At 37.5% G+C, this 12,253-nt stretch overlaps 1 protein-coding gene across 3 annotated transcripts in view; it reads left to right on the forward strand.

The window, feature by feature from the left end:
- Window positions 1–9,550, forward strand: part of LOC148832868 (collagen alpha-1(XV) chain-like) — a 112,650-nt gene extending 103,100 nt beyond the window's left edge. For all 3 annotated transcript variants that reach the window (XM_088918877.1, XM_088918879.1, XM_088918878.1), the window contains 7 exons: window positions 7–71; window positions 745–873; window positions 1,088–1,147; window positions 1,431–1,493; window positions 3,015–3,212; window positions 3,940–4,055; window positions 8,161–9,550. In XM_088918877.1, the coding sequence (XP_088775003.1) occupies window positions 7–71; window positions 745–873; window positions 1,088–1,147; window positions 1,431–1,493; window positions 3,015–3,212; window positions 3,940–4,055; window positions 8,161–8,377 (848 nt within the window). In that variant the 3' untranslated portion in view covers window positions 8,378–9,550. The remainder of the gene's footprint in view (window positions 1–6; window positions 72–744; window positions 874–1,087; window positions 1,148–1,430; window positions 1,494–3,014; window positions 3,213–3,939; window positions 4,056–8,160) is intronic.
- The last annotated feature ends 2,703 nt before the right edge of the window (window positions 9,551–12,253 follow it).

Here is a 12,253-nt window from a genome sequence, read left to right on the forward strand (position 1 = left end):
TTTCAGCTGTTTCTATCCCTGGCCCACCTGGACCCCCTGGGCTGCCTGGGCCCCCTGGAATTGGAAACCCAGTAAGTAGGAGCTGCTTGGGACAGGAAGTGAAAAACTGCTTACTGCTGCCCCTCTGCTGCTGAAGGTTACATGCAAAACAGCTGATAATGTCTATACCTCTGATCTTCGAAGACACATATTGTACATAGAAGAACTCCATCTAAAAGTGCATCATAGATTACCCTATTCATTTCAGAATTTCATGTATTTCCAAAAAACAGTGACTTGTAATGCAATATTTTCACTCTCCTCCTCTGCTCTGTAAAGCAGGCATCAACAGGATGGTCCAGTTTAACTGAAATGCAGGTGCCCATGACTGAGATCTGCTTTAGTGAAAAAAACAGACATACAGTTCATGTGGCTTCAAATGGCCACATCTCCTACCTTCCCATCATTCTTCTACAGTTATGTGCATTATGTGTTCTGACTGCGCTGTTGTAATTGACAACAGCAGATCAGGGATTAGAATTTCAGAGATTACTCAGATGTTTTGAAAAAGGTGAAAGTTTTTTAGGTAGTCAGGTCTGTGAATGGACTCGGAGACCAGATTGCCGAGGTAATTTTTCAACAGTCCCTGCAGAGTCCCCGAGAGGGAAATGAGCATTATTTAAAAGATGGAGAGTGGGAGGCCGTTTTTTATAGTGTTTTATTCTTCAAGCACTCTTCTATGTTGTAACTCTTTTGATTTTACAGGTGACCACCTATAGAAGTCTTGAAACACTGTTGAAGGAGACATACCGTACAGCAGAGGGCACAATGGCATACATTGCTGACAAGAGTGAGGTGTACATTCGCGTAAGAGAAGGATGGAGAAAAATCCAGGTAACACCTGTGCTATGAATTATTTGTTTCTTTTTTAATAATTACTTTTGTTGTAAATCAGATCTTCAGAATATTTTAGTTTAGTCCATATTATATGAAAGCCCTTTTAAGTTCTAAATGTATGTCTTAAAAATAAATTATAGCTCTACCAGGACTTAGTTCAAAACAGTGGTGATTAAGCTATTGATTTTTTCTAAATATTTTTTCCACTCAGCTTGGAGAACTGATTCCGATCCCAGCTGACAGCCCTTCCTCTCATGTTTCCTCAGGGTTGGTAAGTCAAGCATCTGTAGCTCAATAATACCTAGTGATGCAGTGGCCAGGGCTACTGTCTTATCTTATTTCCCAGACAAATGGTTTACTTACTGACCGAACATCTTCCAAAGGTTTTCACTACTGGGCAAAATGTGTTGCACAGAAAAAAGTTGTAAATAATAATAATAATGCAAAATTGCTTTGGAGTATTTTTTTTATTTGTAAAATAATCCCATGACATTGTTAGAATTACTATCTTGCTGTACAATCCTTTTTTAAATAAAAAATTGATCTTTCTTCAGGAGCTACAGAGTTTTCTACCAGGTTACAGTTTACTTCCTCACACAATTCACACAACCCCAGGGGTAAGTGAGATTTGTTTGATTTGTATTTTAATCCTTGATCTGAAATGGTTATAATATGGTGCAAGTATTTCATTTCCACCAAATTACATTTTGAATTGTAGAAATTAAACATTATTTCAGCACTTCTCTCATGTCAGATTTCATATATCTGAATATGTTTATTTATAGGTAGTCTGGATGTACTGTAGAATGAACTACATGTTGTAATTCAGATGGGGTTTGGCATGCTTGAGTTGCCTCTTTCTGTGGTTTGCCCTCAGAAGGGGCTTTTTCCTTGCAACCTAAATCTCAGTGCCACGTTCATGCAGGCGACTTTGAATGGTAGTTTTCGACACTCTGTATCCTGATGATGCCCACTTCAGATCTCCCACTGTTGCCTTTGGATTTACAGTTAACCTGTTTTGTCTATAGTGAGAAGATACACATTTGTCCTATTTGTCCAACAGGGTGCCACTATACCCGTAGCTTCAAAATTCTTAAAATGGACAATACAGTAGAATAAGGTATATTCAGCAGAGAGCAGGGAGAAAAGTAGCAATGATGTTAAGTGCAGCAAAACTGAGAAATGAGAGTACAGGTGTCTCTGCTATAATGTGAAAGATGCATTCCAGTAAAACCTCGTGTTATGCAAAATCGCGCAATAAAAATAACAGGGCTTATGGGGAAAATATAGTTAGGGGCAGACCACTCAAAACCCAACCAAAATGTCTAACCAAAGCTTTACCAAATTATCCCAATAAAAATCTTAGCACACTTTAAATACGTTAAATTCATAGTAAAGAAATACTACAGTAAATTTAGGACTTTACCTTGAAAAAAAGTGAAGTTCACCACCTGAAAGTTTATCACCAACATACTTCTTAGACACATTCTTGTCACGTTGTCCACTCATACGGTATTTACAGCAATGCAGACGATTTAGTGAAAATAGCATAAAAATTGAGGGGCACCTCCCAACTATCACCAAAACAAAGCACATGGGACAACTGAGCATCATGTGTATACCTCTGTGGACCGCGACATTAAGTTATGTTACTCCACGATGCAAAACATAAACATGTCGGGGGTGAAATCGCATATAAGCCAATGCGAGTTTTGCATTTTACAGACATCTTTTCCCTATTTACCAATCGCATATGAGCCAATTCACGTTTTGAAAATTCACGTAATAGCAGAGATCACTGTACAGGGAGATCTAGGGGAGAGGATATATTGCTGCTACCTTCCTCTCTCTCCCTCCCACCTAAAGAAGACTCAAGAGATAATGTTCAATGTTCTTTCTACTTCTCATTGTAGAATAAACCTTTACTTGCTCCTTTTAAACAAAGCGGTTTCCCATTTGAGTTTGTCCGTTATATGGTTATATGGTGTTTGATGTTCTTATTTCATCAGAGCTATGAATAAATCTGGAGCGTACTGTATTTTTCTGTATTTTTCACGGTTGCTAGTTTATGAAGCATTAGTCTCAGCCATGACTCTTTTTGGAGCGTCTGTGTTTGACTTCACTGTGCTGTATTCCAGCTGCACCTGGTGGCCCTGAATGCTCCATTTTCGGGGGACATGCATGGGATCCGAGGAGCTGACTTCCAGTGTTTCCAGCAGGCTCGGGCCATGGGCCTGATGGCCACATACAGAGCCTTCCTCTCCTCCCACCTTCAGGATCTAGCCACTGTTGTGAAGAAGGCGGACCGCTTCAGCATGCCCATTGTCAACCTGAGGGTAGGGGCAAGATAGTCACTGTACTGTAGCCATATGGGCAGTAACACACAGCTATTCAGGACTAATGCTAGTATTCAGAAATACATAATTGAATGGTAGAGCAATGTCTCTTTACAGATTTTTTTAGTTTGTATGAAACCTTACAAGTAAATCTTCTAGCACAATTTCCATTTTAAGATTGTGTTGATTGCAGCAAAAATGAGGACCCTTGGTTTCTTAGTAGTATTTGTCAACTAAATAGATTAATACATTTAAATACATAAATTAACTTCAGTGGCAAAAATATCTATACAGTATAAAGCAAACTTCTTAATAATATCACTAGGATAGCATGTTAGCATATTATAGATATAGATATGGTAATTTCAATGCCTAAAACAGGTGATTTTACTCTTAATTCAGATAGTTGGTTCAATTTAGTAATCTAGATCAAAGCCAAACTGAAAAAGAACCCAAAAGGAATTTCCATCTCAGACTTATCTGAGTGATAATCTGTAATTTAAAGGATCATGCAGTTGGTTTCCTACTGATGTCTTTTTTAATTGCCTTGCTTCCTTTGCATTTAGACATCTGTGACATATTGAAGGCAAATTACAGCAGATTTCCTTTTACAGTTTTTGTAATGATATGCTGGTCCAGTAATTTCTGTAAAACTCTGAGAGCAAAGAGAACACTGGCCAGTTTTTTTGTGGCTTTCTTGTAATCTGTGTAACATGGTTCTCAACAGGGAGACGTGCTTTTCAACAATTGGATGTCTATATTTTCTGGTAATGGGGGCCAGTTTGATCCACAAATACCCATCTACTCTTTTGATGGGAGGAATGTAATGACAGACCCATCTTGGTAAGTTTCCACAAGTTGTTTCCTGTTTTCTGTTATTTGTTTTATAGGTCAGTGCTATAGACCGCTAAGGAACAACAACTCTGGCTACTGTTACTCTAGACTCAGAATCTGCACCAGTTGTACTTTTAAAAATGTGAAAGACCATAAAATGCCATCACAAGTTTATAACTGCAAAGCCCCAAAGCATCACAAATATCCATTGGTACAGCCACATTATCTTCTCTGTAACTTGGATTACAGTGCCTTCTATGTATTGCAGCCATCAGACATTGTCTTGATTATCCTTGAGAAAAATAAACATTTTTTAAATGAATGTATATTATTTTTTTAAAACTAACTTATTTAGAATATTTTAGTCATTTTACTTATATTGCTGCTTTTATCTTGCAAGTTTTTGTTTTCACCTGCTAAAGGTGTGTGTGGGGGATAATAACTGAATTTCAGTATCCGACTATTATTTTTACCATTTTTCTTCAAGGAGTCTTAAGTGTGTTCTAAAATAATAAACCAAACACAAAAAGAACCTTAAAATGTATATCGACTTTGCCTTCTTCTGTGCCCGGGCTCTTCTCTGTGGACGTGTCGACCTTGTTACCACTGCTTGCACTTGTCACCCTTAATGAGACAGAGGCCCTCAGAGAGGAAGCACTAAACCCAGACTTAGAAACCAATTAAATAATTATACTTATAGATGTGGAAAGAAAACAATGAAAAATAAAAGCGGTTTATGTGAAATCATAGTTTTCATCCACATTATGAAGCCCCAAAGGATGGAATCTTCTGCCCACAAATGAGGAACCTGTGATTGAGGCTCACAGAGGTCTCTCTCCAAGCCTACTTGGCAGGACTTTCCTATTTGCAGCCAGTGCACACCCTAGTACAGTGTTTATGTCTATTTATATGTTAGTATGTTAAATATAGCATTTTGTTTATTATAGAAAATGATTCATTGATATGAAACTGGCAATTGTGGGTTTACAATCCACATTTCTGTTTATATATTGTTGGATCTTGGATAATCTGACAGTAACTCACAAACACTTGGGGTTGTTTATTGATGCTTCAACATGAACATGTCTCAAGCAGCACATATGTCAATAAAAATATCTGGTCTGCCTTGTGTTTTGAGAGATGTAACTTATCTAATACCACAAATCTTAGTTGCAGCACATCAATTGCCAATAATTTTCTGTTCTGTCTATGCTTTCCAATTATGCTGATGATTATTACATAGATATCACATAGCATTTGCTTGTTTTTTTCCTTTGAATTAATATGTAATCTCTTTTTAATTATATGTAATCTTTTTTTGTTTAATTCATTGAAAAGTTTCAAAATCTTTTCATTAGGTTTTGTTGAACACCACGCACCAGAACATTACTTAGGAATTTGAACCTTTTCCCTTTGCACCTCTGGTGTCATGTATTTTGTGCTTGTTGGAGGTGGGCTTTGTATTATATAACATTTAAGAACAATATGATTGCTTAATTGCTTACACTTATGTAGCGCTTTTCTGGACACTCCACTCAAAGCGCTTTACAGGTAATGGGGACTCCCCTCCACCACCACCAATGTGCAGCATCCACCTGGATGATGCGACAGCAGCCATAGTGCACCAGTACACGCACCACACATCAGCTATCAGTGGGGAGGAGAGCAGAGTAATGAAGCCAGTTCATAGATGGGGATTATTAGGAGGCCATGCTTGATAAGGGCCAATGGGAAATTTGGCCAGGACGCCGGCGTTACACCCCTACTCTTTTCGAGAAACACCCTGGGATTTTTAATGACCACAGAGAGTCAGGACCTCATTTTTTTACGTCTCATCTGAAGGACAGCACCTGTTTACAGTATAGTGTCCCCGTCACTATACTAGGGCATTAGGACCCACATGTACCACAGGGTGAGCGCCCCCTGCTGGCCCCACTAACACCTCTTCCAGCAGCAACCTTAGTTTTTCCCAAGAGGTCTCCCATCCAGGAACTGACCAGGCTCACACCTTCTTAGCTTCAGTGAGTTGCCAATTGTGAGTTACAGAGTGATATGGCTGCTATATGTTTGTGTGACAGCTGATTATATATAATATAAATATCACAGGCTATGGGGTGGATTACAACGGGTGTGTGTGCCTGCATGACATATACTGTACAATGAGTGTAGAAAGTATTGATCCCCCTTGGACCTCTACAACATTTTGCTGTGTTACAACCTCAAATTGACCAGGGTTTGTGGATGATTAACAAAAAATACTTAAGATTGTTATTGGGCATAACCATTTTCTTATTTTAACAGAACATTTTATGAAAAGTAGAAAACTAAAAAATTCAGCTTGGACGAGTATCACCCCCTGAGACCTTTTAATTAGTATTTTATATTTAGTATAATATAATATAATAATTACAGACTCAAGTCTTTTGCGGTATGCTACAACCAGCTTTTCATGTCTTACGGTTTTAATTCTTGCCCACTCTTCCAGGCAAAATTGGTCCAGCTGTAGCAGGTTACTGGGAGAGAGGTAGTTTACAGCAATCCTTAGTTCCTGCCACAGATTTTCTATGGGATTGAAGTCTGGACTTTGAATGGCCACTCAAGGACTTTCACTTGGTTTGGAAGTCAACAAGGGTTGCTTTGTGTTTGGCATCATTGTCCTGTTGAAATATGAATCTCAGTCCCAGTTTCAGATATTTTGCAGTGCTCCTCTTCCGCCAGAAATAACGCTTGCATTAAAGCCAACTAACTCAATTTTTGTCTCATCAGACCCAAATTTTATCACATTATTTCAGAGATTTCTACATACTGTACCTTTTTGCGAAGATGTAATGACTAAAGTAATGCGATGTACGAGAGAATATAAGTACAGTTTGCGAAACAGACATTTTACAGCAGAAAGATTCCAATGTAATTTGCATGCATAGCTAACAAGTAAGTTCCATTTATCAGCAAAACCATCTTGAAGCCAAGAACACTATTTTTATCGGATTAAAAGAGATATATTCATAAGCCTGTTTGTTTACAATGTAATATGCAAAGGAACAAGTAATAGGTTTATTCCATGATGAAAAAAAGAAGAAAGAGAACACAACGTTTCCACCTGAAGAAGGCTATACGTCATTACTTTAGTCATTACAGTGACTACTACGTCAACATGGCAACTTACGGTACTTTAACAAAAAATTTTCTACTCCTTCAATGAATTCAGTTTGTTACCGAGATTTAATAACCAGTCTGAGAAATGGGGACTGCAGTTCCCCTTTAGCGTTACAAACTCAAAGGTGTGTTCGATCTAAATAGTTAACCACTTTAATTGCACACAGGTGGATTCCAATCAACATTTTGTGCAAATTCGCAAGGTAGCTGGTAGAGGCTAAGCATATTAAGGAGTATTATTGCTAAGGAGATGGATATTTTACCAGTGAAGATTTTTATTTTTTGCTCCTAACTTTAAACATATTGATATTTTAGATGTTGTTGTATGTATCAAAGAGGAAAATTATATGTATGTCTGTCAAAATGTGTCAAAATACAATCAAGGTCAATACTTTCAATACCCACCATACTTGTCTTTTGGGGTCCTAGATTTGATTTTGGGCTGAGAAGACCCCTGGCTTCTCTGTGGAATTTGCATGTTCTCCCCATGATCATGTGGGTTTTCACCAGGTGTTACAGTGTTCTTCCATTTTCCAACCAAGACATACCTAATAGGTTAATTTGGATCTTTAATTTATCTCTGTGTGTATTTTGTGGGATCCCACGATGACCCTGAACTTACTGGATAGGCACTTTATCAGGTATAAGTCAGGTGTGAATAATTTAGAGGAACTAATTAATCTGATTTATGGAGGAACACTGGTTTCATTCAGTGGACTTCAAGTCTGTGGTGATGGACTCTATCCTTGCTCGGGTGTGACACACTGAAATGCATCAACCCCCAGTCAATTCCTTGCCTTACCCATGGAAAAAAATCATCTTTCTTAGCAAAGAAGAGGCGGGACTCCACTAAGATGCAATGTTTTATGATCAGAATACACCTGATATATTGTATATAGTGATGGTTTTACACAGTATGTCACTTCTCTAATCTGAATGGTTCTATGTCTAAATGCAGGCCTCAGAAAATGGTATGGCATGGCTCCAGTCCAATTGGGATCCGCTTGACATCCAATTACTGTGAAGCATGGCGAGCAGGAGACATGGCAGTCACAGGCCAGTCATCCCTGCTACACAGTGGCAGACTCCTGGACCAACACACACGCAGCTGTTCTAACAACTTTATCGTGCTATGCATCGAGAACAGTTATGTGCAGAATCAGAGGCGAAAATGAGTGCCACGATGAGCCTGTGAGAAAACAAGGCACAAGGTTTTATCGGAAGAAAAGTTGACACTGTATTTTTTTCATACGTGTAACTTTTGAAAGATGTAAATATATATAAGTTGCTTTCTGATGACATTGTTCAGCCAACACATGTTCTGAAACAATGCCAAAGAACAGATACCTCAGTAAGCAATACTTCAGTTGTGTGTAAAAGGAAGAGAAACAGGTCTTAATTGCAAGTACTGAAACAAGCTATAGCTCTAAGAAAACTGCATTATTTTTTTGTTTGTTTGTCCCTACTGACCTTATCAAGACAGGCAAAGTTTTAGAACCATGCCCATAATTTCCCTTTGACAATTCTGAAATGCAATTGTTATTCGATAAGTAGCTTCCTGTGATATTAACATGTCTTTTATAAATTCTTGAATGTGTTTTGATTGTTAAAAGAGCAATTGTGGTACAGAAGACCAAAAGCAAAGTGTACTAAAAATGAATGAAAATTATAAAATGTCCTTTGACCAACAAAGGAAAGTTTTAGTGCTTCACCTTTAATGTGATAAGGTAATCTGGGTGCACTGTATTTCTTGTTAAGTTCCCATTAAGGAGTTTTTCTGTATTTGAAAATGTCCACTTTAGTAACATCTGTTGCAAACAATGTTTTTTCACTTTCTATTTAAGTTAAATTCAAGGTTTTATTTATACTGTAACAGCACATAATCTAATGAAAAGAGATGACACATAGTTTAATAAAGTATTTTCCAAGGTTTAAGATATAATGTTACTATCTTTGTACATAACAGTGGTGAAGTGCCTTTTTCTAAAGAAACACCTTTTTTCAGTAGAAGGTGATTTAACACTGTTAATGATCATTTTTCAGTCTATTCAAAAGGCACATTTTTTTCTTGATTAAGAATCCCAAATTAATTTTAATTTAAAAATTAAATTCAGCAATATGTAACTACATTATTGGACTGTAAAATGATTAAGACTGTAAATGTTTCTAAAAATATATATTTTTCAGTTGAAGCTCTTCTTAATCTTATGATTTTTTAATAACACATACAGTAAAATACTCTCCTATCTTGACAATTTGTAAGGATGAATAGTATAATGGTAATTAAGTGAAAATATGTTTGTATGCTTTACTGGTGCTCATTGAATAAATGTTTTTTACAAACTTTACTGCAACGTATGTTATTAGCATAGTAAGGTGGACTACCTTAAAAGTGATTCATCTGATTACAACAAACTGGATGGCTCCTGCTCCAGGACATTAATATCGACTTCATATAGCTTTTTCTGGAAGCATAAACTCATTTTTATCTTATACAAATGTCTTATTTTATTTTATCTTATTTTCTCAGTTTTAAAAGGGGCACTTTCATTGGACGTTCTGAGTGGCTCAGCTGGTAAAGTCATGGGTTGAGTTCTGTGATCGTGAGGTTGGGCTTGGATCATGTCACTAGCCACATGTAACTGGGACACCCCAAGTTGCAATGCAAAATTTGCTTAGTGCTGCTGAGAAAAGGGTAAAATTAGTCAGCCAGTGACATTTTTTATCTCAACATTTTGCCAAACAGTAAGTCCGGTGGCCTTCTGGCTGTTTAAAGGCAGGTGGGGTTGTCGGTGAGCTCTCCTACTACAGTCTGTGCTTAAACAACAGTATAGGGCTGCACTGGCAATTTTGTGTTAATAGACAAGGGTTCAAAGGTGGGAAGGTGAGAGGAGTCAGCCAATACTGTAACTGTCCTCTGTGTATGGTTTGTTTGTTCTGTTTGTCAGGTGTTAGGAATTCATAAAAAATCTAATATGTTTTATCATTAATATTGTCAATATTCTTGTTTTTTTTATTTATAAACTCCAGCTTTTTGAATTCCTGCAAACATTGCTTATCCATACAGTGTCATTTCATGTTCATTGCTTTTAAACCTCTACATATGCAGTCAACACACACAAAACCACACAATGGCCATGAGAAGTAAAGTCCAAGTGCTTTTATGTTACTTCTTTACAGAGTTAACTACAAAGTCAGCACTAACAAAACTCCCAGACATTGTGCACACACCAAGCATTAACGTAATGCTATTTAAACACTGACATGGCAGTGGTGAGATCATTGACTGTTGCAATATGAATAGACACAAACTCTCCGATGACTATCAATCACCAACTGATCTCAAAACTGGACTTGGATACAGATGAACAAAGGGAACAGAAAAGAGCTCTTAATACTGATTCAGTGAAACTTAAGAGTTTGGAATGCAGCATTGTCTAGAAGACTGCGCTTATTAAAACATCATCCTTATATTTTGTCTCCAAGAGGGATGTCAGTGAGATGATCTGGTTGTATTCTAGGTTTGGTGCAGTAGAAGTGTGATATGGAGTAGTCATGCAGAATCTATAGAGACTTGAGAAACCAAAACAAGACCCAGGTTTTTATTTTCAAATGTTTGTGCTACACTAACATACAATCCCCCCCGAAGGAAGACCATAAAGGAGTCTCTGCATCAGACTGGAAGGAAAAACGATCTATTTTTTTCATGGATAAACAGTCCATGTGGCATTTGCTAGTTTTTCTCATCTGTGCATGTGGGTAAGAAAAGAGTTTTTTTTAAAAGGGTAGTCTTAGCTCATAGTGTTATATGGCAATTATCACTTCCAAAAGTCAGTGTTATGATCAGAGTGTAATAAACTAGAAACTAGGAAACTGATATTTCAAGTAAAAGAATGTTGGTTTCAATTTATGCATCCATGAAGTTTGAAATAGTTATAGAGTGGTTCTGGGTTTTGATGTGAATACTGTCATTTTTCTGGCATGAAACAACATTGAAAAACTGTCATCTGGGTGTGGTAGATATGTCATTTGTTTAGCCTCATAGCCAAACAATTTGGTTTTTTACTACTCAATAATTAACTACTGTAATTCTTTCCTTCCAAGCTATTGTTACAAAATAGAAAAGTAAAATCACCATAACATTAGGTACAATCTTAGGCACATGATTTTTATATTCTCTGGCACAGCTCTGGTGAAAGAGTAACACAATCAGGCTTGACATGATAAACATTAATAAACAACACAATTCATACACCAGTTACTCTATAACACATATGTACAAATGTATGCATTTCAGAAGCCTATATCCTACAGAAACCCAGGATTAGGCTTTCTGAATAAAGTTCTGAGTACTTTAATCTGAACGTAAACTGCAAACAACATAAAACTACATTTTCTGTGGTGATCAGTGCATATCACCATACCAATTTCTGGACTAATTTGTCCAAACTAATTTGTCTGGCCACCCGATAACAAAGTAAGATGCAGTTTCAAGCTAAATTGAGTCCCTTGATTTTAAGAGAGGCTCAATCACCCATCCTTGCTTTTATGGGACACAGTCAAAGACTTATTTAATTTGTATTGTAAGTATTTAATTTGATCACTAGTGCTTAAATCTCATCCCAGTAGAATTAGTGCATTTGAAAACAAGCTGTTTTTGCTAAAATGTGCTCAACAGCTGTGTTTTTCTGATGCTGCTGGAAATCATCTCAGTTGGGCAGGACAGAACAGGGAAGCTGCACAGCCAAACAGGTCAAGTTGGTTGCTAAGAATGCTGGCTCCATAGCAACAAGAAGACAGACAGGGATCCAGTGGGCCATCTCGGAATCAGCATCAAGAAGTCGGAGTGATTCAGGTGTGGTACTGAAGTTATTGTTGGCAGACTGGTTTGTCCTACATATACGTGTAGGAAGCTCAATGACAAAGTGTTTGGCTGTGGACTAGACAAGGCCTATCTGGCGCTCATGAGGTAATTACCCGTAAGTGGCGGCAAGTAGCACAAAGCACAGGGAGGTGTGTGACTCCACGTGCGAAAGTGGCCAGTGAAGACC

The sequence above is a fragment of the Atractosteus spatula genome, chromosome 6, assembly GCF_055471065.1.
Source record: "Atractosteus spatula isolate fAtrSpa1 chromosome 6, fAtrSpa1.hap1, whole genome shotgun sequence".
NCBI classification, from domain to species: domain Eukaryota; kingdom Metazoa; phylum Chordata; class Actinopteri; order Semionotiformes; family Lepisosteidae; genus Atractosteus; species Atractosteus spatula.